Source organism: Phasianus colchicus, chromosome 6, assembly GCF_987193195.1.
Source record: "Phasianus colchicus chromosome 6, bPhaCol1.hap1.1, whole genome shotgun sequence".
In the NCBI taxonomy this organism is placed as follows: Eukaryota; Metazoa; Chordata; class Aves; order Galliformes; family Phasianidae; genus Phasianus; species Phasianus colchicus.
In genome coordinates, this window is record NC_143441.1 from 24645474 (window position 1) to 24669339 (window position 23866).

At 38.3% G+C, this 23866-nt stretch overlaps 1 protein-coding gene across 6 annotated transcripts in view; it reads left to right on the forward strand.

Annotated features, from left to right (window-relative positions):
• Nucleotides 1–733: 733 nt before the first annotated feature.
• SNX13 (sorting nexin 13) overlaps nucleotides 734–23866 on the forward strand; it is a 65371-nt gene continuing 42238 nt past the window's right edge. For 3 of the 6 annotated variants that reach the window (XM_090142715.1, XM_090142718.1, XM_090142720.1), the window contains exons 1-2: nucleotides 735–1758; nucleotides 20294–20406. In XM_090142715.1, the coding sequence (XP_089998841.1) occupies nucleotides 1426–1758; nucleotides 20294–20406 (446 nt within the window). In that variant the 5' untranslated portion in view covers nucleotides 735–1425. Of the gene's footprint in view, nucleotides 1759–1843; nucleotides 2119–2671; nucleotides 3150–20293; nucleotides 20407–23866 lie in introns of those variants that run through there. The other 3 variants (XM_090142717.1, XM_031590063.2, XM_090142719.1) reach the window with 3 other exon arrangements.

Genomic DNA, 23866 nt, shown 5'->3' on the forward strand with positions numbered 1-23866 from the left:
CCATCATCTTAGCTCAACTATAGAAATGTTATCATTTATTTATATTCATGAAAATCATGAGACTTCCACATCCTGCTTACTTCTTTCATATTATAAGCTGGGTAATTTATGTTACCACTGTTCCTTGCCCAGAGAATGAATTTAAGACTAAGTGACATGGCAACTGGTAGATAGTTTAAATATTTTGATTCTACTCATGCCTAGGTATGTGTTTTTGCATAATTACACAACTGATGATTTACTGAGCTATATTATGGATTCCGTCAGGGTTTCCTCTACCACAGACCTAAGCACACAGTGCCTTTTGGCTGAATTACAGTGTGACAAAAGCCATGCATAGAGAACCATAGTGTGCTTTCCAAACAAGCATCTGCAGTAGGCTTTATTTCTGTGTATAAATAAATGTTAGGGGTGCAAAACAATATGGTAGGTATTTCACAATTCCCATTCATCAATGTTTCTGAACAACTTTTAATTTACCAAGACAGTAAATACTATATGCAAGACCACTGCATGGTTCTGTTATTGTTAAATTTATTGTTGAAAATAGACGAGTCTGCTGTGAAATTTGGATTTTCTCTTGGCAATACACTTGAAGAAAATAGTAATGCTAAGAGCAAGCATTCAAACATACAAAAGTATTTCAAAAATATATAGCTCACAAGATACTTTAAAAACCTAATATTTTCATTTATTTATTTATTTATTTAAGAAAAAGCAAATAAGCCACTATGAATATCAAGAGTCTACTTTTTTTGGAAAGTGCAGTTCACATGACTAACAGCTGGGTCTCTGACAGGGAAAAAACAGTCGCATGAGTAAAACTGAAACTTGGTAATTCTCATGAACAAAAGTAAGAAGTGGGCAACCTTGAACTGCCAAGTATTTAAAAATCCCCAGGGAAATTAGAGAACCTCTAAAAAGCCCTGCAGCCGCAAGAGCATCCTCCCTCTCTCCCCTTGCAGCTTTGCAAGAAACAAAAGAGGAGCTTGCTGAGAATATAAAGTTGTCTTTTTTTTTCCCACGTCATAGTAGTATTTTTGCATTTATTTCATCTTCACTGTTAACCATTATTTTTTCATTTTGTGTGCGTTTTCTGGTATTGGCAATACAGGAAATAAATGTATCTTGGTTCTAGCCCTATCAAAGTAAGGTGCCTAAGGTTAACTTAGTAACTCTGAAGCCTAGCTAAGCAAACCAAAGAACACCAAAAGAACAATGTTTAAAGGAGAAGAAACAAACATCACACAGGAATCTGCAAATGCCTTCAAACACTCTGCTTCTGGAGAGTGCTGGCACAAGAGAGGGATGGGTCAGTGCTACACAGGCTCAGCTTCTGAGGTGTGTTCCACAATTTGTGTCTTAACAAGGACATGGGTAGCAAACATACAGATGTCTCTTTCTAAACAGCCTTAGCAGGAAAAGATGCTGTACATCTTACTGTTACATCAGGCATGCTGCTTAGTCAAAAATGTAAGAAAACACTTAAATGAGCATTTGCAAAACTGCTGTATAGAGCTCAGAGGAGAAAAAAAAAAACACAAAAAAACGCATTGTCTTGGCAGAGACAAAGCAGAAAGCTGTCTTGGAAAACAACGCCTCAAGTTCTGCGGCCCTCAACTTCTCCCTTCGGCACGCACGGTAGTTCAGGCCGCTGTAACCAAGGCCTGGCTCTGGCACCCGAGCCCTCCCGGCCCGAATTCATCAGGGCCGGGCCTTGGCAGAAGTCCGAAGGCGGTCATGACCGCCCCGGCTCAGGTAGGCAGCACAGCACTAGGAGTAGCGAAGGGCCGCGCCGGGGCGGGGAGAGGATGGATCCGGCCCCGGTAGGGGCGGCCCCGGGGCCCGCGGCCCCAATGGGCGGGCGGGGAGCGGCGGCGGCGGCGCACGTAGCTCTCCCAAGATGGCGGCCCGTCCGGACCGAGGTGCCAGGGCGGCTGCGGGGCTGGGGGCGGTGGGCAGCCGCTGAGGGAGGCGGCCGGGGACCGGCGGAGCTCGCCTCGCCTCCCCTCCCCTCCCAGCCGAGTAGGGGGAGCTTTCCGCGCGGCCGCCGGGCTTCACCATGCTGCGGGGTTAGAGCCGCGGAGACGCCGCAGCGGGGTAATAATGTTAGCAGAGGTAAGAGCCCTGCTGGGGCCGGTGGGCTGCGGAGGGGTGGGAGCGGCGCCTCGCCCGGCCGAGCGAGAGGACCTGCGCCGGAGCCCCGCGAGAGGAGGGTCTGCTTTCAGCCGGGGACTCCGAGCTGCCTCGGTAGCAGGCAGCCCGCCCCGCAGCCGTGCAGAGGGCAGCGCCGGGCCCCTGTTATCTCCCTGCTCTTCCCCGTCTTGCGCCCTTCCTCGGCCCGGAGCCGCCAGGGCGAGGCAGGACGGGAGGGGAGCGCTCTTGCGGTGCACCCGGCCCTCCGTGCTCGCTCCGCTCCGCGCGGCGGCACCGAGAGGCCGGGCCGGGGCGGGCCCTCCCGGTACGAGGCCGCGGGGCCGCTCCTCCGCGGCGGGCGGCGGTTCGGCGAGATACCTGGGCAGGAGGCCTGCCTAGGCCTCGCGACGGAGGGTGTGCCCGGCTGCCGGTTCCCGCTTCAGCCCCGGGCCGAGAGAGCGTGGGGCACAGCGCTGTGAAGCCCTTCTGACCTCCCCCTCGTCAGTGGCTTTGCTTAGTGTTTTCTTTCTTCTTAAAGGGCTTAAGCCAAGCAGTTTTGCCTCTGCTGGGCGTAGGCATTTATAGAAGTGAGCTGCATCTCCCTGAGGGGGTCGGCCCTAAAGCAGTGGGACAGACCCGAGGGGATGAGTCAGATGTGTGTCTGAGGGTCTGTGTGGATTGAGAGAAGCTGACTGTCAGAAAGTGGTCTGGGGGAAGCTTGTGTGGTGTCAGCTGCGGTGGATGGGACTTTCCCCTGTACTTAGTTTTGTCTACACAGACTGATTGATTTTCTATTTTTAATGTGTCAACAAGGTGCCTGGCATACAGACACTTCTTAGACATGGTGATTACGTTACCTGCATTACGTGTTTTCAGTTTATCATTTTATCCAGCACTGAAGGTTATTTGTCCAAAGTTGAATTCTCTTAAACCCTAAGAGTCTTAAGGGATGAAGACTTGCATTCTGGCACCTGAGAAATTCAGCTTTGCTTTCCTCAATGACAACTAAAAAGGTATACTGACACTTCTAATTTGCGTCAAAGTTTCAGAGCGTTAGACTAGTTATTCTGCAGTGTGCCAAGCTCTGAGATTCCTCCCAGGAGGATAAAATTTGCCTAATGAGTTAAACATGTAAAAATACAGGACTTATTTTTGCACATAGGATGTTTATCAAGTGGTCAGCATTAATGGTCTGCTTGAAGTGTTGATAGGAATCATGCATTAGCAGTGCTAATTTAGATTATTTTAAGGGTAGCATAGAATGTTCTGGGTCATTGCCTCATTTGACTGTTGGTTCTGTTTGGTGGTGATTGTGTGTGCCTTGTTAAATGGCACTGGTATAGCAGCATGGATGATATTTTAGCCATTGACTTTCAGAGATAAAACCTTGAGCTTATGCATATAATAACCAGTGGTAAATAGCCTTGGTATCCATTTGGAGGACTGGATTCTGGTGTCCTTCTAGCTTCCATATATAAACTCATTGTAAACATGATGCTTTGGGATGAAGCATTCCACGCCCGGTATCTGCCAAGAAGACAAAGCTTTAAAATTTTGGGGTGTCCAGCAAAGTTGCAGGCAGGCTTTGATTGGCCAGAACAGCAACTGTGGGGAGGAGTTCTTTAAACAACCAGATGGCTGTGCAGTGGCAAAAGCAATGTTGGCAATTTAAAAATGAACAAGAAAAACCTTCTGACATATGAACTGGAAGGAGTCCTCATCGTGCTTTTTTTGGCTGTTCCAATTGTGACTTGGAAACAAAATCATCTTGTGAAAATTGTGAACATGCCTGCAAACTGTTTCACACTTCGCAGGAAAGTGCAGATTGCTTCAAGCCTACTAATGCATATACAGTAATCTGTGAATTCTTAAATCTCTCTCTCTCTTTTTTTTTTTTTTTAAATCACTTTATCAGTGAGAAATTAGGTGGAGTATATGGTGGACTGTCAGGTAACACAATTGTGAGAACTGTGTGTGACTTGAGGCCAGATAAATTTGAATATCTGAATGCAGTACCTCCTAAAATACAGAGACTATGCAACTAACTTTAGGAAGGAGGAACACTGGACAGCCATTAGGTCTGTTTTATTCTTATTTTTTCTCTCTCGAAATATCTAGTTATTTAAAAGTGATACAGAGTAAAATATCAGAAAACCTCATTTGTTGAATATTTGTGGACTTTGCTGCCTAAAATGACCAGGGTCATTTCTTTTTCACTTTTTCATTTCTTCACTAGAAACTTGGGAAGAAATCCTGCAGTCAGTGCTAGTTTTATAAAGTAAATATTTAGGAAAAAAAATATTAAGTCTGCATTGTTGAGCCTGAAGAAGAGGCAGAATCTGGTTTTACGTGTACTTTTATCACACAGTAAAAATGTAACGTAGTTTCTCAGAATCAGTTTCCTACATCCTTGGACTGTTTCAACATATGCAGATTCCAGCAGATTCAGTCCAGTTCTGATACAATTGGGATATAATCAGTAATTTCAGGGGAAGATTGCAGTTCCTGTCCAGAAAAAGTACCAGGTTTTGTTTTTTTTATTTTTGTTTTCATTTTTTTCCCCCTTATGCACATCCTATTTTAGTTGCATCAGAGATCACACTTCTGGGTGCTAGACAAATATATTTATTTACCTACCTGAAGATCACTCCCCAGTTTTTCATCTTCGCCACTGGAACTCAGTTCCACAGTCATATTGAATATATTCTTTCTGTGGCATTCCAAGTGCTTCTGCAGTGGCTGCTTCTCCAGTTAGCTGAAGTGTTGACTTGTTTCCTTCTGCTTGTTCATCAGATGTTGTCTTTGCTTTTCAAGACCCACTGAATCTTGTTTCCATGTGACTTCCAACTTCAGCACTCGGTACTGGTTTTCTTCTCTGATGAAGCCGTGATGGACACAAGTTGCCCTCGTCCAGTTCTTGTGTCTTCAGAGCTGTCTTCACCAATCTTGACTTCTGTGCAGTGACAACTGTCCTGCCCACACCACAGCATGGCAGCTGGTGTTCAACAGTGCTGACTGGTGCTGGTTAATGTTACCTTAAATTCAGACGGGGAAAAACATTAAATTGGATTTCAATGATACTTAGTTCACAAGATGTATTAAAATTAAAAATGGCAACTTGCAACCAAATGGCAGTCAGTATTGCTTCTGGAAGCATAAGCTTTAGAAAAAAAATGAGTAGCGTGTTCCTTCTCCAACTACTTATTAAACTGGCAATTACATCCTTCCAAGTTTGTCATTTAGTTTAATTCTTAGCAAGTGAGTACTGTGTTGTAGTCACTGTCTAGCGACAGTTGAGGAGCTTTTGAAATTTGACCGAGTGGGAAAACTTAGTTTTTGCTTCCTTATCTGCAGCTGAAAATGAGCCCTTCAAAATGAACTCTGAGATGGTGGTATTGTTACTGCAGCCTGATGGATAACTCACTAGCAACAAGTAGTACATTTTCTTTCAGTTAAACTGTATTTTATAAGTAAAAGCTCCAGAGCAAACTTACTCTTGTTAAACTTTGATAACTGCTAAGCCTTGAGAGATGTTTTCAAGGAAAACAACAAGTTAGTCTGACTTATAACAATAAAGATTGACCCAGCAGCTTCTTTTGACTTACTTTAGAATAATAATGAATTTTCCATATGGAAACAGTAGCACATTGTAATGTATATGTTCCTCTAGCCCTGAAAGAGGAAGGATGCAGTGAACTATACTATAACAATGTTAGTAACGTTGTTATTTTGTTGTTGTTGTTCTTTGATAAATAGATGTGGAAGGCTGCTCTGATGCTTTGTGTAGCTGAACTATGATTTGCTAGCAGGGGCAACTTGAAGTGTGAAGACAATTAACCGGGACACAGAATTAACTTAGTTTTCTGTCTTTCTGTGAAACTTTTATGTTGGAATGCCTGTGGTTTGTGACACAACGTCTATCTGGGGGATCAGTTGCAAACCTTCGGGAGGTAAAAATCCTGTCTTCCTCTTTCTTTTTTTTTCTGTAAATGAAATCTTCCCTGTCCCTAATTGTTGTTATGACAGTTATGACAGCTATTTTGATAACTGAATTCTGTGGAGCCTCAGTTAAAATTAGTTCGGGAATGGTAAAGTTGGGAAAACTAACATTATAAAAGGAATGGCTGTTACATGTTCCTAATATTTGTTTTTAAGTGTTTTGTTAACTATTAGGAGAAGATAATATTTAAATTCTCAGGACTGTTCTTATTTAGGTGGCCATAAACTGCTTAGGTTGAATGCAGAGTTGTGCAACAGTTCTAAAATGTCAGCCTATACAATTCCCCAAAACAGTGTGGTAAAGGAAAAGTGTAAATTTCCTTAGTTCAGTAAAAATAGTAACAGCTTGTCTGGTTAGATAGCTGGAAGAGCTTGTATGTTGGTAGTGCTCTCGGGGAATTAACTCTGGTTTAAATGTGTTTGTTCCTTTATCTCCACCCTTACAAAGATGACAAAGCATGTTTTCATTTGAACTAACATTAGGAGTATAGCTATTATTAGAAATGAGAAACAGGCGGTGTAGTGTATAAGTTATTGGTAACACTTGAGAATTAATATTTTGAAGTCCCATTAACACTTTTTTTTTCGCTGTCACTTGGCCGAAAGCATCAAGGCTGAAATAATAGAAAAATCAATTGTAATTGGCACTTCCAGTTACATGAGAGAGAAACTTCAGGAAGCACAAGACATCGTGATCTTGGACTTAATTGCTTGTTCTCTCTTTAAAATTAGTATTCCATAAATAATGTTTTTGATTTCTGAATTGGAGGAATGAGACATTATTTCATTATGTAAACATATGGGAATGTTTGACAGGAGCACTCTAACCTTGTTTACATAAGTTCAGTAGTTTCACCTTAAAATGATGACTATGTAATTATGATTATATTTATGAGCATTTATATGCATTTACTTCTAATGTGAGTAAGTGTAGGTGGTGGGTATGTTCAGCTGAGGACTTCCTTTATTACTGTCATTTATTTTGGATATATGTCAACTTCTATCCTCTTGGAGTTTGGAAATACCTGTCAAGCATTTTATTCTTGTTCAAAAACAGAAATAGCTATAAAACCCTTGGAGAAAGGATGTAGATTTCTGATGACTTTGGTGTTGATTGGTTTGTTGAAGGAGATGTGTTGCAGGGAAAACACTATGAACCAACTTTATCTGTGAATTTAGTCATTTGGCATACTATAAGTGTTTTAAATGCCTCATGAATTTTTTGACTGATTTTGTTCAAGGGGGATTTTCTGAAAATGCAGGGGCTTCCTACAGCAGAATATGGAATTTGACCTTTGTGGTTATTTCAATAATATATTAGTTTAAGGGACACTGATAAAATGGTTTCAAACATACTGAGTCTTGCAGTTCTGTGCATTTTCTCACACAGTGTACATGAGATTTGTGAAGACCGATTTGAACCTCACCAGATAGTCAGAAGGCCAAGTGCCAGCAGAAGAGAAATCCTCTGCTTGCTCACTTTCTATTGAAGTCTCACCTATACTAGATAGCATGGATGGTACACATGCTGCAGCTTGATGTGACTGGAAGAATTTTTAGTATATGGAACTTTTAAATAGCAAGAACTTATTTTTGTTTTATAGGTGGGAGGAAGATGTGTTTATTCGAGTGAGGAGTAATGCAGCCTAGTAAAAGTTGGCAGGTATCCGTTTTTGGGATCATTGATGTCAAAAATATTTAGTTCAGTATTGCTGATAGAGCTTTGGGTCAGAAGATGAACTAAATGCATTTTCTTTCTAAGAATGTTCACGAATTGGGAATCTCTGACTTAGAGAATGAGCTGCTGAAATGCAGTTGTACTCTTATTACAGTGTGATTTATCTTGATGCCTGTTCCTCTGCCTTTCTTGCTTTAATCCCATGTTTCTGGTAGGATTGGGGTGATCTGAATCTGCTTGTGTCACAGTGCTAGTATTCCATAAATACTGCCATTTTAAGATCACTTATTTCTATTATTCCATAAATGTTTGCAATCCTAAGAATTAACTCTACTCAGCACTTGTGCCTTATAAGGTGGTATGTTTTAGGCTGTCTCCAGCAATACAAATGACTGGACTCAAGCAGGAAGTTTGCATTGCCACATATCTTGTAGGATGTTCTGTACTTCCACTTTTCCTGTTGACACTGTCAGACTGGAGTAAAGTAGAAAATACTCTAGAAGTTGACTGTGCATTTCTTCTTACAGCTAACTGATGATGAAACAGTGCTTTGGATTTGGGATACTGTCTGTCATAGCTCTTAATCAGTGCTGAAAGCTTGGAGAGAACATGCCTGATATTCCTGGTCATTCTATAGTTAGAAGCAGACATTCTAGACCGTGAGGATGAGTTAAAAATCTGGTGGCAGATGGGGCTGAGGAAATAAGTATCTGTCTTGTATATCTGTAGAAAGAATGATTTGCTTTGCTGATCATAAAACTGATCTTGGAACTGTTTGACTTTAGGGTGTGATGAAACCTTGCTCGTTGCTATTCTAAGAACTGCAGCTGCAGGCTGAGGAGCAGTGTCTGTGGTTAGTGCTGGATCCTTTCTTCTTGGAGAGGCTGACACCTTTTCTTTCTGTTCTATTAAAATAACCCCTAACCTTGCTTATTTTCAGGGTTTTGCCCCATGTTGTAGTATAATGTTACATATGCTTCAGAGAAAGACATTATATAATGATTTTTGTGATGTCTTGAAAATATTATGATCAATAATACTGAAATAGTTCTTCAAGCAGATATGTATTCCTTATCCACCTGCAACTGCACCTGTATTTTGTGTGCAGTTTTTTCCCCAAATACCGCGCTGAACATTTTTTCCAGCATATGTTGGTATGTTTGTCACTGGTACATAGTTTAGATTTAATATTGAAATCTGCTTGTGGTGCCTAACCTCTTCACATAATTTGAAGAAATGTGCTCTGTGTAGTGTTTTGTATATTCCAGTTTGTATTTCTGATCACTTAAAATGAAATGTCCTCATCTTCTGTAAAATGTAGACTTTTAATATGGTAATATTCTATCTTGTGATTCAACACCTCAATTACAAATCTAATCCGATGATATATGCAGAACAACTAAAATGGAGTTACATTATGGTTCATTTACTGCTTCTCTATGATTTTAAGATTATTCGGGAAAATAAACATTTTGAGATGTGTGTGTGAATGTGGCTTTGATTGTTTTGATAAGAAGGTATTTCTTTATGAGGCTCCACTGCTGGAAGAATAAGGCTTTATTTTAAATTTTCACTCCTGTTAGAGATTTCCCTTTTACAATCAAGATTCATTTTTCTAAACTGAATTCAGTAGTTGTGTTAAATAGTTACTGTGAGTGTACAGGTATGGAGTAGTGCCCTGCTTTGTGACAGTATACACTGCATTACCCCTTCTGTGTTTCATGATTGTGTTAATTTCACCTGCATGAATAAAACTTATTTCAAAAGTGTTGTGTGTCCCTTTACACTATTTTTAAAGTTTGGACTTTGGATAGCATTGTTCTTTTGTCTTCAGTTGGCAGTTGTCCTACTACAGCTTCTTAAAGAATTCTTGAGAAGACTATGAGTTAGAAATAGAGACTAAAGGCAAACTTAGTTTAAATAAATGTCCCTAAGTGCTTCTTTTACTTTACTGGGTATTTTCCTTTATTGAGTTCTCCAATTGATGTTGGTTTGCTCTGGCCAGTCACTGTTTCTTTTAATTTTGCTTTATTTTACTGATACTCTCTTTTCTTTTGTTTTCTATTTGAAATTGTTTTGCTTTAATAATCTCAACATGTTAACATTGGCTTGCGCTCTTCTTAATTTTTCTCTTGCCTTTTCGAGATTCATCCTTAACTGTGTTTTCCAGGGATCAAAGTAACCACACTGCTCTTGTATGGAACAATATGAGTTGGCCTTTTTTTCATATGAAGGCTTCCATCTTGCTGCGTGGCACTTCATTTGTTTATTCCTTGTCACTGACATGTGTTTCTTCTTTTTCGTTTTTCTTCCTTAGGTATTTATCTTGCAGGCATTACTGAGTAAGCCAAATATTTTTCTCTAGATGTGCTGTGTGCCTAAAGAAATGTAAGATACTGAGTGTCATTTCCCATTAGAGTTGACTAGATGTGGTTTAGGCTGCTGCTGAAGGGACTGCTCCGCTCCCCCCACTTCAATTTGCGTGATGCTGCTCCTTGTTTGGGGTCTGGCAGCTGAGCAGCAGCCCCATGAGGAGTGAGGTCTTCTGGAGAGGGATGAGGCAGGAACACAGAAGTTCCTGTCAGTGGCTGCATGATCCAGTGGGAGGGAAGTGCCCAGGGCCTGCCTGCATTTACTTCTATTTAGATTTAAAATAGAACTAAATCCCTAAAGAATTCCTGTCTTTTTGTAAATGGGGGTCATCCCTGTTCCTTCTGTGCTTCTGTTCATCTAAAATAGTTACTCGCTAGATCCACTTTGCTTAATATTTTCTTGTTTTCGATGTTGAGCATTGACAGTGGCTGAGGTTTGTAGGTGTGTTCTGTAAACTTGCACCGAGAGCTGAATACTCCAATAACTCCTTTTCATCTGCTGGAAATATTCCATGCCCTGATGCTTATTTGAGAATGAAATGTTCTAGCAAGTTCACAGAATTATCCCTCTGTATGTGTTTTTTGCAGATATTGTTATTTGCCATCCTCTCCAGTACCTCTGTATGTGCACCAGGGAGCCATCCAGGATGTAGCTAGCACAGTGACTCTGACCCATTCTGTGTGTGAGAAAGAAGGATGAGATTGAGTCTAAAATACTCATAAGGTGCACAACAGGCTGTTTGTGTATACAGAGGCCAAGTGGACAGAGGGTATGGGGCAAAAGAAATTGGAAGAAATTTCAGGAGGCATTTGTCTACTTGCACATAGATTTGTTTCTGAGCTACACACTGCAGCCTGCTAGCATAGCAAATCATAATACATCACTTAGATAAACCTTGTGAAGCTTGAATGCAGCAAGCAGCAAGCAAAATAATTTTGCCAATGATGACATTCAGGAAGAAGCGAAAAGTGCACAGAATGTCAGGAAAGAGATGATCAGTGTGACCATGGTTTACCAAAAGGGTTGGTGAATCAAGTGCCACTTGGAATTAAGAAGGTAAAGTGGACAAACCATAAGGACTGAAGGAGGGATTAGAAAAGGGGATGTTAAACACATCAGGAAGAAAGATTGGGAATATTTCAAATCAGCATTTCCATTACATTAACCCCACAGAAAAAAAGTCAATAATATTCAAAGGCTCTTTTTTCCTTCCCTCTGAAATGGGAACATTTTTGCCTTACCCTAGAAATACTGCTTCTCTCCCCCCCCACCCCCTCTTTGGTCAGGCACTGTCCATTCTACAAAGAATTAGGCATCAATTTATGCTCAATGAAATTGCAGTCTTCTTTTGATGTTGAAGAATGCTGAGTGATTTGGACACATGGGTCTAATTTTGTTTCTCTTTATGCAGCTGAATTATATCTTGTCCAGAAAAACAGTTGTAAGGAATTGGAATTTTGGACAATTGCTCTGGCTTTGTAATATGTTCTGTAAAGTATCACTTTACACAGCTATTTTGTGTTCATCCAGTAAGCGTCCTTCATATGAAGTTTGGTCTTGTAAGAGATCAGATGTAATCTCAGAGACTATTGGTAAATTGCAGTGTTTGTATCTGTTTCTTTTTTGTAACTGGGCAAGCAAATTTAGGGCATTTGAAGAACTGCGGTAAGTTTAAGCTTAAGAAGGGAATAGTGGTGTAACAATAAATCTTTAGGGGAAGGTTCTGTTGGTCAGTGGATTTAAGCTGCTATTTAAAAATGCACTGTATTTGCAGCTGTTTGTTATTTTGTTTCTGGACACTATGTATTTGAAGTTCCTCTTTCAACATCCATTTAATATTGCAGTTTAAGCTAATTATCATCCTAGTGTAAAAGCTTAAAAAAAAAAATTGTGGAAATTAGTATGTCTTTGAGAAATAGTTTATGTTGAACGTTCAGAGGTTTTGTCAGATGATTTCTCTAGCTTGTCCCTCTGAGTAGCAGCCCTGCCTTCCAACGTGTTGTGCACTTACTTCCATTTGGTATTGCACAAGAACTTGCAACCCAGGTTGTAGGTACAGACATTTAACAGCACTGGTCCTTGTACTGAGCTCTGAAGGTCCCTGTCTATGTGCTGATTGCCTGTCTAGTTAGTGGTGCTGGACTTTGCACCACTGATGACATCTTTTTGTCCCAAAATCTAGTCAGTTTTTTTCACCAAGTCTATTATCCACTTACCAGCCTGCAGCTGATTGGTTTGGTGATAAGAAGACTATGGGGGTGTTCTGTTAAAGGCCTCACCAAAAGAGAAGATACACACAGACAGGCACTCTCTTGTCCTCAGCATCACTAACCTCATCATAGAAAGCAGTGGGATTGGTCAGGCACAATCTGTCCTTGCTAAATCTGTGCTGGTTATTTGCAGCCTAGCCGGAGACTGAGATGAGTCTGACTGGCCTGTATATTCCTTCCTGGCCCGGACTGTTCTTCTTGAAGGTGCCTGTTTGCTGCCAGTATAATTTGAGAAATCATCTGTGTTGGCTTTCAGTTGAGCTTTGGCATTCCTGACTCCAACACTTCCTGTAGTCAATTGCAACTTGGCATTACAGCTCCAACTCAAGAGTTTTTCCTGTCTGAACCATACATTACTGTTTATGGTTCACATCTTAGTCTTTTTTCTTTTTTGATGGATCTTTTAACCATATGATTTCCTTTAAGCAAACAAATTACATAAAGATGTGACATGAGTGATGGTAGAGGTAGCAGCTCTGCCCACCGGGGACAATATAGAAATTAATTCTTGGTCTCATTGTATCTATTTCTGGAAGAATCCTTCTGGCAATTACAGTAGATAATGTGAATTATCTTCTTTTGCTTGTGTTCCTTCACATCCTTAACCTGACCTAATAAGGCCATTAGTGTATCTTGTTATATTTAGCCCATCCTCAGATAAAATATTGTAAAGTTATGTTACTAACTTAATATTTTAAAGTAACTTTCTCATCTAGATAAGGAATGTTGCTTATTTTGGAATTATAGATTGTATTATGTAATTTTAAAATAAAATAATAGCTTAAAAAACATCAAATACAACAGTACAATACTGCACTGTTCAAAACTGCTTCATCTCAAAATAAGTATTGTAAATGAATCTATTTCGGTAGACTGTAACAATTATGCTGCTAATAGCACAGATATAGAATAATATTGCCACATAAAAAACTCCAGTGATTAATTTTATACCCAGGGTACTAATAGCTGTACTGTTCTACAGGAAACAGAAAGAACTGAATTGTGTATATTCCTATATACAAATTCAGTATTTACATATTTGAAGAATATAAATACAGTAGTTTAAATATTGAGAGGCAGCCTACTTGCTCTCTGTTGGAATGAGACTGACATAACAAATTTCTGTCAAGATATACATTGAGAATCATGAGTGGTAGAAATTATACTCAAAGCAAAGTTGATGATTCTTTGAATTCATTAAGTGGGATCAGATTTCTTCAGCAAACAAAAGGGAACTTTCTAATAACTCCTTGCTCTAGTGTTGGACAAGAAAACAAAGTAAAAAAGCAAAAGCTGCTTGCCCAGTAATCAGAACTGAAATATACAGTAAGATAGTTTCTTGATGTGTCTTTTCATTGTTTTTAGCCACTTAGGACAACGCTTTTCTTTACTTGATGGAGTCTGGGGCTTTTTCCTACTCTTACTTCTCCAGAGTTTTGCACTAGCAACGCATGGAGTAGATGTAATTTGTTAGTCCAGAAACTGAACACAGAATAGTATAGATTATCTCATTGGCTTGAATTCAAGCTTGCATTAGGTGGAATACTTTTTTTTTTACTTTGGATCAACTAAGATGATCCTGTCAAGCAATAAGACTTCTGTTTGTCTGGTCATCTTTGGCCCTTCTTGTTTGTTTTCTATCTGCTTGGCTAAATTAAGATATGAGTCAGTAAGAATTTATTCTCTTTTTTACAGGAAGTTAAAGATGAGTTTGAGAATGTCACTTCTGATTAGATTTAAGGAGATAGCTGAAAGTGGGCTAACAGCTTCTGTTTCCCATCAGCATCCAGCATGCTGAAGTGCTTTAAACATGAGCATGATTCCAAGTTCTTTTAATTAGAATACAGTTTTGAATTGGGGTTTCAGTGCAAGCATGCAATCAGAAAATGTTTGTGTCTGTGAAGTTGGCCTCTTGTTTTCCTACTCAGATAAGTATCTATTCCACTTTCAAGGTCTGGTTGTGAAATATGACTTTCTAGCCCTTGCAGTTAATTCTGAAGTTAAGTAAAATACCTGTTAGCGTTGAGAATAAGTGTTAAAAGAATGAAGGTTGGCTCATTTCAAATAAATAAATTGTCATCCGGATTTCACTTTGTTGTTGGGAATACTGACAGAACAGGTGAGAGAAAAACCAAACAGTAGAACCTGACTTTTCAATCCAGGCTGTTTGACTTTGTTTTTTCACTTGAAAACAAAACTTGCCATTGAAAGTTCTTTTGCTTCTGATAGAAAAATGAAAGTTAATCAAAATACTTATTTTTCTTCTTTGACTTCAGTGCATAAAACACTCATATCAAAATATAGTACATAATTTTGCCATTTTTGAGGGTAGTATTGTGCAGTAAGGCAGTGGATTTTGTTGCTGATAAACTGAAATTGCAATGACATACAGAATAGCTTTTACACTTTTTAATTACAGTCTAATTAAATTTGACTGCACTGTGTATTTTAAGAAAGTGCCAGCATATATTTACATATAAAGGTTTACACTTTTAAAAGTAAACTTCATAAATTAAGTGAAGAGGCAGGGCAGTAATTGAGGTTTTAGAGTATAAACCAATAGTTATCACCCATTCTGAGGCTGTTGATTAGATCAGCTTGTGTAATTGAGCAGAGTAGGGGAAAGCATTACCCCAAATTTTTCTGTCTTGGAGAGAGTGAGAAGCAGCAGGAAAATCTCAGCTAAATAGAGTTGGGCATGATTGCTCTTAACAGTTGGATGAATTTAACCAATTAAACCATTTGGCATACAAAGCATATCTTGAGCTGAGGTGGGCAGGGGAAAAAATGGGATCATGGTTAGCAGAGAAGAAGAATTTCCAGCTGTGTAACCAGGAAGAATCAGCAAGAATTCTGCACTTAACCAGAAGAAACTTAATGGGCCTAACTTTTGAAAACATTGCATAATGTTCTGTATTTACAAGGTGATTTGTTTATGTCCCCTAATATTTTAGGCTTATTTTGGGAAAGAAAAACAAACTTACTGAGCTTAGAACAATTAAAAGCAAAACAGACTTAATGAAAATCCTTCTCTTTAAGCCTTTCCCAAGAGTTTTCTTATAAGTACTAGAGCAGGAAAAAGACTTCACTCTTTTTTTTTTTTTTTACATAGTCAGAGAGGAATGGATTTTTGAATATTGCTTTATCTATCCAGTTGGTCTGAGGTGGGCAAAGGGCACAAAGATAAGGTGGAAGGAGTTCAAAGACACTAAGTGATATGCAGAAGTCTTTTCAAAACTCCCTGTACCCTGTCTTTCACTTGGATTGCTAAGATTTAGCATATAGTAAGACAGTAACTACCATGATATCAATGGTTTATTTTGTACTTGTTAAATATGAGATTGGTACTCCAGTTGATACTGCTTTCCCATCCTACTTGTCATGCTGGTGAGGGCACAGTAATTTGAATCCTAAAATAATGTTTTTAATCACTTGACAAAAATGACACTTGCCTTAATTATAGAAAGGTCTGTACGTGAACACATTCCATTTACACTTAAAATTGAAGTGAAAGCGCAGATGTGTAGAATTAACAGAAAATTAAACTTGACATCTACTCTTAACAAATTTTTAATGTGAGCCCACTGATGACATTGAATACATTTAGCCAAACATCATATTAAGAAAAAAAGAAGAGAAAAAATAAATGTTAAGTGCCCAAAGAGCAAAGACTAGTTTGCTTATCAATGTCTGGCTAAGGAACTTAACAGCTGCTGCCATTTAAACATTGCTACCAGACAAATGCAGTTGGATATACACAGTGAAAGAACCATGGGTGAGGAAGTGCAATTTTCTTTAGAGTCCACAATATTATGTGGCAGAACTTCAGCATGAAAGCAGTCACAAAGGGTGGTCAGCAGCAGTGGTACAGCATCCAAAATGGCTCTTTGAATGCTGCAGCTGTAAGACTTCAGAGTTCTTTGCTGAAGCTTAAGATGCAGCAGTAGATGATTCCTGATTCCTTTCTATCTTGCTGTTCTTTCTTTCTCCCTGCCCTGTCCCCAGACGTAGCAGCACAAGTACAGTTATTCTTGGTCTGCAAGGTCAAGTGTAAAGAGTGAGGTGCTTGGGTTCCAGCAGGAGTGAGAGGGCAGGGGTGCCTGGACCTGTGGGGGTAGGAGCGTGGCTGCTTGGGGGGCAAGGAGAGAGCTGGGAGAAAAGGAGCAGCTGTCAGAGGGGACACCTGGGGCTGTTTTTGCATGAAAGGAGAAACACTTCTGTCAGTTGCTGTTGCAAACAAGAATTGGCAGCACCGGTTTTGAGTCCAAGCGTAGCACAGCTGTACTTTCCTCACTGCGTATTTGCAGTGAAAGCAGTATCAGGGCTGAGGGTTTTGCTTAAAGATGGGTTAGAGGCAAAGCTCTGACAGCTTGTCTGCTGGATTATGTGAAGGAGAAGCCTACTGAAACTACTTCAGAAAGGCAGTTAGTTATTGGAGTGGTTCATTGCTGTTATGGCTGCTACATTAAATCCTTGCCATGCTCCTGCTGACTTGCCTGCAAAATAATCTTGCTAATTCATGAGCAGTAAGCTATAATACCACATGTCTGTCTAGCCTATAAACTGCACACAGCTTCAAGGTAGTGAATTCTGTGGATTTACACAAGATCCTGTGTGAATGGTGATGAATCAGTCAGCTCTGCTGCGTCAGCCAATAGCAATGTGCAACAGGAACCATCAGAATGTGGTGTTAATTAGTAGACAGCAAAAGCCAAAGAAAAGCAGAGGAATGTAAGAAAGCAGATTTTTAATGTGTTTCTTTTAGTGTCTGTGTATTGTGAAGAGGAAAAACAACCTACAGTGGGAAACATTGAAAAAGCCTATTGTACAATTAACAAATGTGCAGTTAGAAGAGCGGTGGGGTTAGGATGGTATTTTACATGTTTATAGTTAGAAAGATTATTGTGGTGGAAAGAGATGATCAAAAGTGAAATGCTCACCCGTGTTGTAGGCTTGCAGTAGAAAATTCCAAAAGGAGGAATCTCCAGAAAGATATCTTTCCTAGTGGCAGTCAGCAGTTAAGTGGGGTCTAGGAGAGGTGCAGCCAGGCTCCACCCCTTCCAGTCACACAGCTGAATTGCCTTCACCTGTGCTCCCATGGCTGGCTCAGTCCTTGCCTCAGGTGATCAATCAGTGGCTGTGACCCAACAGCTTCCATACACCTACTAAAAAAAAGTAGGTGTCATTAAGAGGTGATATCTCATTAATTCTGTCACCAGCATCAAGCCTCTGCTGTTTCAATTTACAGACAACTCTATTCTGCATTTAATATCTTGCTAAAGCAATTCTATACCATGGAAAAAAGGCTACTGAATCTTATGTGGTGCTGCTTTAGCCATTCATGTGTATGACCTTACAAAGAAAGACTTTTGCAGTGTATTTGTAGGTTTTGAGGCTTGAAAAAGGGAATGTAGTGATGGCAAGGTAAACATATGGCATCTGAAGTGATTGTAAGCAAATGTGGATAAAACGAATGAGGTGGAACAACTGCTTGTCTGGAATGCAGAGCCTTCATCTGTGTGTGTGTATATGCATTATATGCATGTGGATACTACAGGATTAAGGCCTGTATTAATTCTACAGTCCTGAGTCGCTGACCATAGTTGCTTGAAATTCAGTAACCAATACTTTGACAGTTCAGTTTGGAAGTTTGTCTTTTAAAAGGTTTGGGCAGCTGCTACTTAAATGCTGTTATGCCATCTCTACAGGATACAGGCTTGCGCTTTCTCCTAGAAGTGAGAAATATTCGCCCTACAATTAATTCAGCAAGACTAGACAAAATGTCAGTAAATTTGTTAGTCTTTAAAATACGGCTTATTTGTAAAGAAGTTTAAAGTGGGGGGCTTTGGTTTTTTTTTTTTTTTTTTTTTTTTTTTTTTAAATAATCCTACTAGTTCCATATTCCTTCCTACAAAGTACTAATTAGTACTAGTTGCACAGAAATATTTAAGTAGTAGTTGCACTTTCTTTGCTTTTTTCTGATATGGCAAAGGAGACTTAGTTTTCAGTTTTGCCCAGGAGTTGTACTGCTGGAAATTTTAAGCAGCACGAAGTTGCAGGAAGCCTTATTTACAGTCAGACTGAATTGAACTGTTCTGATCATTCCATCCTTTTGAATGTCTCTCTCAAAATCCTTCAATTATAAACCAAAAGTGTATAAGAATTGGGCCAGTATCTGTTGTATTTACTGCAGTGTGTTGAGTTGTCTGAGTTTTAAGAAATCGTATTAAAATACCAAAAGAGATTTGAATCTCTGTAGCCATATGCTGAATTTCAGAGCTAGAGTGTAGGACAAAAGGTCACTGTTCTATCTGTTATGGAACTTTCTTTGTTAATTATGCATTCACCCATCTCTGAACATGCATCCCGCTATCTTGTTAATTAAGTTTTGTTAAGTCATTTAGAGTCCTTATCCCATATTTAGAACTTCACTTTTTTGAATTGTGCTATTAAATGTACTGATATTTTGATATAAGAAGATCATGATTAAATGTTGTGTTCTGTGTGCACATCTTGTTGTTGTGTTTAGTACTCTGTAGAGGTTTCAAAATGTGTACATTTCTGAGGGCATGAATTTGAGGACTCATCTTTGTTTGTTAGAATGTAGACAGATAATGAGAGCTTCTGCCACTTTCTTATTATATATAGCTGAATTAGATTACTTTTCATTGTTTGTAGGATTCTTAAAACTTTTTTTGTCATTATGTAGTTTTTTCTCAGTTCTGTGCCTCAGAGAAAGAGCTGAAATTTCTCTTTGGAGAAATAAGAAATGTAGGCAGGTGCCCCCCATCCCTCACATTAAAAACTAAGGAAGAGCTCCCTGCTAGATCTTTGCTTGTTTTCTAAATGTCAAACTGTAAGACAAGTTTATTTAAATACTTTCGTAGTGTTACTTGTTGACATTGCAGTTGTCTGTGTTTCCATCAGGGTGTCATTTGATCAGTGGCAGGAAAGGTGTAAATTAAACAAAAAAAAATAGAAAAGTTGAAAACCTTAGAGCTGGAACAGTTTTCATGGTCTAAAAATTCTCATCACTTCAGTTTCACACTTTTGGGATTTGGCTGAAGCACATTCTCCTTATTGAACTATAGAATAGAATGAATTAACATTATATAATCTTTGTTGGCTGCATTGCAGCATTGTGGAAGTCCAAGACTGCAATAGCTCAGTGCAGTCAGGTTGTCCCTATGTTGCTTTTTTGTTACATGTGCATGCATGCATACACACACAAACACATATGTATGTGTGTACATATTTCTATGTTAAGGTTCTTGCACTGCAACATATAACAGCACAATAACCTGCATCCCATTCGGGCTGTTTTATGGGTGAGTTATGTGACACACCAGCCCTAAAATCCACCAAACCCACAGCTGCTCTTGAAGATGACTTCAGCTACATGAAGTACTTTCAAAACAGCATTTTTCTTCCTTCCTTGTTAATCCAGGATTTCTGTCATCTTTTTCACTTTAAATTTCAGGATTTTAAAGCAGTCATATTTAAATGTTATTTTCCTGTTCTGTTGGTTGGTTTGGGTTTGTTTTTTCTTTTTGAAGTAGTGGAGAACTTTGTAGGAAGAATGTGTTTTAGGAAGCAAAAGCATTTTTAAGGGTGATAGCTTCATCTGTGTTGAGAAATAGGAAGCAGTAGTTTAAAGAAAATGTTGGCTAAGTTGAACTGCTAACTTATTGTAACAAGTTTCTATTTCATGGAGAATACATCTATTTCCTGCCTAGTTAAAATGTATCAACATTTCGAGTAACTACAAATACTGCTTTGGAGGTTTCCAAGCTGTGCATGTATTAATGACTCTTTTCCTATGTGTTCTTATTTGCAGACCAGTCTTTCCATATGGGGATGGGGAAGTCTTGGTGTTGTGCTTTTTCTAATAACATTTGGACCCTTCGCTATATTTTACTTTGCATTTTATATCCTCTGCTTTGTGGGTGGGTAAGTATGCTACTTACTACTTGTATATAGTTGAGGTAAAATTTTAACATGTCTGCCAGCAATTTGCTCTGAAAATCTGAAATGACTAATATGTAATTGTGTGCGTTTAAGCAGCTTCGTATGACCGAATTTTTTTTTTTTGAGATCTCAAATTTATTAAAATTAAGATTTTTATATTTTTTTTGTTCAAATGGTGCTTATACTATTTTTGCCAAGAGGAAAAGGATGATTGATTTTTACTGAACAGATATAAGTATTTTTAATAGCTGCTAGTGAACAAATATTCACATAACACCAATGTTATCTTCAGTTCATTACTTTCCATTACTGTGTTGGTTCTTATCCCGGTACTTATTAAGAAATTATGTCCTCCTTCCTTCTCACTAGCTCATTTTCCTACGTAAGATGCTTCATTCATGAGGCAAGTGAGATGGTGTTTTTCTATATATGATGGTGTATTTCTATATATATGTTTCTATATATGGAAATGTTGTCTTGGTACACCTTGAACAAGCGCATCAGTTCAACAACTGTAGGTATTTAATTTTGTAGACAGGAAGGATGCAAACTTAATGCAATGCTAGTAGCAGTAAAAATTATTACGTTGTACATTATAATGTCTGCCTTATCTTTATTTTTGATGCCAGGTCTAAAAGCATTGGTAGGATAATCTTTCCTCCTCTTACTCATCCAAGTTCTACAGAATAGTAACATTTCTTGGCTCTCTAACACCTGCTTGATTTCTAGTAAGGGTGTTTGTCTAATTTTTTTCTCTCTGAAATACTCTTCTGACTTTCTTATTGGGTACAGTAAAGTATGTATGTTCTACTGAAAAATACAGTAGAGTTAAGTCACTAGAACTGGATATGCTATTTGGGTTTTAACAATGTTAAACATAAAATCCTATCCATGAGAATTCAGAGTTATCAGTTTACTAGATTGATGAGTTAGTTAAAGGCTTTACTTAAAAATTAGCTTGTCTTATTAAATCTTGATACATGTATAATTGGCATATTTTGCTGACTGTACAATATCAGTGTACTTTGATTTACTGTTGTAGCTAGTCAATGAACATTTATCATCCCAGATCTAAATTCATCTTCCGGCAATATTAAATTCAGTTAAAGCAGAATCTGTATCAATTTTCCTATTATGTGTTTACTTATATGGACAGATATGAGATCTTAGCTTTTCCAGTAGAGTCTTTAGTTTAATATATACATCTTCTTGGCTGAGTCTCTGATCCGGCCCTTTATTACTATGTGTGATACTTAATTTGACAGCCAGCATACTGAAACATGAGTTCTGAGTCATTCAAATAGCTTTATTTCCAAAATTTTCCTGCCTACTTTTTCTTTTTGAATTAATTCCCATGACCTATGAAAAATGCTTGCTCCTGTTTCTCTTACCTTGATTAGCAGTAACATAACATCAGTTTCATAAATTTTGAAAATAAGAATTAAATTTTGATTCATTTGTAAGAGTTTCTTTAATAAATACATTGCCCTTATTTGGAGCAAAGTAACAAATTTGGATCTGTTTTTTTAATGCTAATATTTTGAGTTGTTAACTAATTTGGCATGCAGTTTTTTAGCTTTTTGCACTTGTTCATAAATGGTGGTTTGTATCAATGGTTTGGGATTTCAACTAGCTGGGAGTCTGCTTCTGTCCCATTTTGCAGTTCAAAAAGGAGAAAATGTTGAATAGTAGTTATCTGCATCCTGAATATCAATTTGAATGTAGTGTATGCCACTGAGTTGTGAAGAAAAATGCTGATGCTATAGCTGTACCAACATAATGTGTTTCTACCATTTTACTTCAGTTTTGTGATTTTTAGCTATTTTTTATATATTCTTAAATGTATATTTCTTCTTACAAGCACAGCTGGCTTGTAGTAAGTGTATTATTGTTATTTGCTGCATGCATGAAACTGTTTTTGTATATGAATAAAAGATTTAAACCAAAAGTCGTCTTTGTTTAATTTTATTCTTTTTTTTTTTAAATCAGGACTCATTTCCAAAATATTAGGTTTTGTTGTTTGCACGTTTTGTAATACCTCTTCCTTCAATTTGGGATTTCAAAACTGATCACTTAGGAAATTCACTTAGCTCTTTCCACCAAACAAGAGGAGAGATTGTTTCTTTAACCTTTACAGCCAAGACTATTTATTACAAGGCATTGAGCTTTACAACTTTTTTTTTTTGCCTCTGCTTCAAGTATTGTTGCAGTTCTATTCGCCTTAGCGCTGAGCCTGTCTTTTACCTGTCCTCTCTTTGTACCATGTGTGTTTCTTACCTTACCCTTTCTCCTTCTGTCATTGAATCTCAAAGTAGTGAAATAAGAACTATGTTATTTTCAGTTCTGCCAGCAGCCGATGTTCTCAGAACTAAAATTTCTTAGACCTGCCATCACTGACGTATAAAGCAATTTGCTCTGTTGTAAAAAGCATTATTATTGATATTTAATCATATGCGTGTTTGTGTGTCTGCCTGCCTACACTTGTTAGTTCAATTCCTAGCCAGATTGAGAATGATTGTGAAGCTGCATTTTGACTTCCACAGAGCATTCAGCTGAGGTTGTTACTATTCACACTTAATGGGAAAATGATAAACCTGTTGCCTTCATTTTTTTGTCTCTCACCATTGTTCTAATGTTAATCTGTCCTTGTGAGAAGCTGATCTTCCAATATCTTTGGAAGAACTTCAAACTGGGAACTACAATCTCATGCCAATAATTTTTAGAAAAGATGAATGATTTTACATTTACTGAATTTAATATCCTCTTGATTAATTGGATTAGCTTTTGCGCTGGAAGCTTCTGATTAGCTAAGAGCTATACTAAATAGTGAGGCTATGTATACTTGTGTAATGTACTCAAGATTTTTAAGCTGAAGAAGAAATTGTATTAATTTCTGCTCTGGAGGCAGAAGTTCTTAGCTTTTCTAGCTTAGAAATAGAAATACATATAGGATGATGGACATACATTTCAACTACATTGGTAGCATCTGAGCATTTTTGAATGAGTGTAATTTTTGATGCTTGAAACATGTCAAAATGTTTGAGAGAAAAAAGATTCATAATGTATAGCTTGTTACTTTCAAGGCTCCAATCCTTTTAAATTAACAGGATTATCTCACCCCTTCTTTTTCCTCCAAGTTGCTGATACTTGTTTGAAGTTAGAACTATTTCTTAGGAAAAAAAAAAAAAGGTCTTTGAGGATACTTTTTTCTTTAAAAGCAGATAGAGATTTCTAGTAGGAAATTGGTAGACTACAAATAAAGTAAATCTAAGTGATGAGTGAAAAAAAAAATTACCATTTTTAGCATAATGAAACAAATACTGGGAAGGTTTTTAAGCAAGTTTTTGTCCTTGAACTGAATTGAAATGATAATAATGCTGTCAGTGTTATGATTTCAAAGCTATCTGGGAGCATCTAGAGCAGAAAAGCAATTAGAACTTTT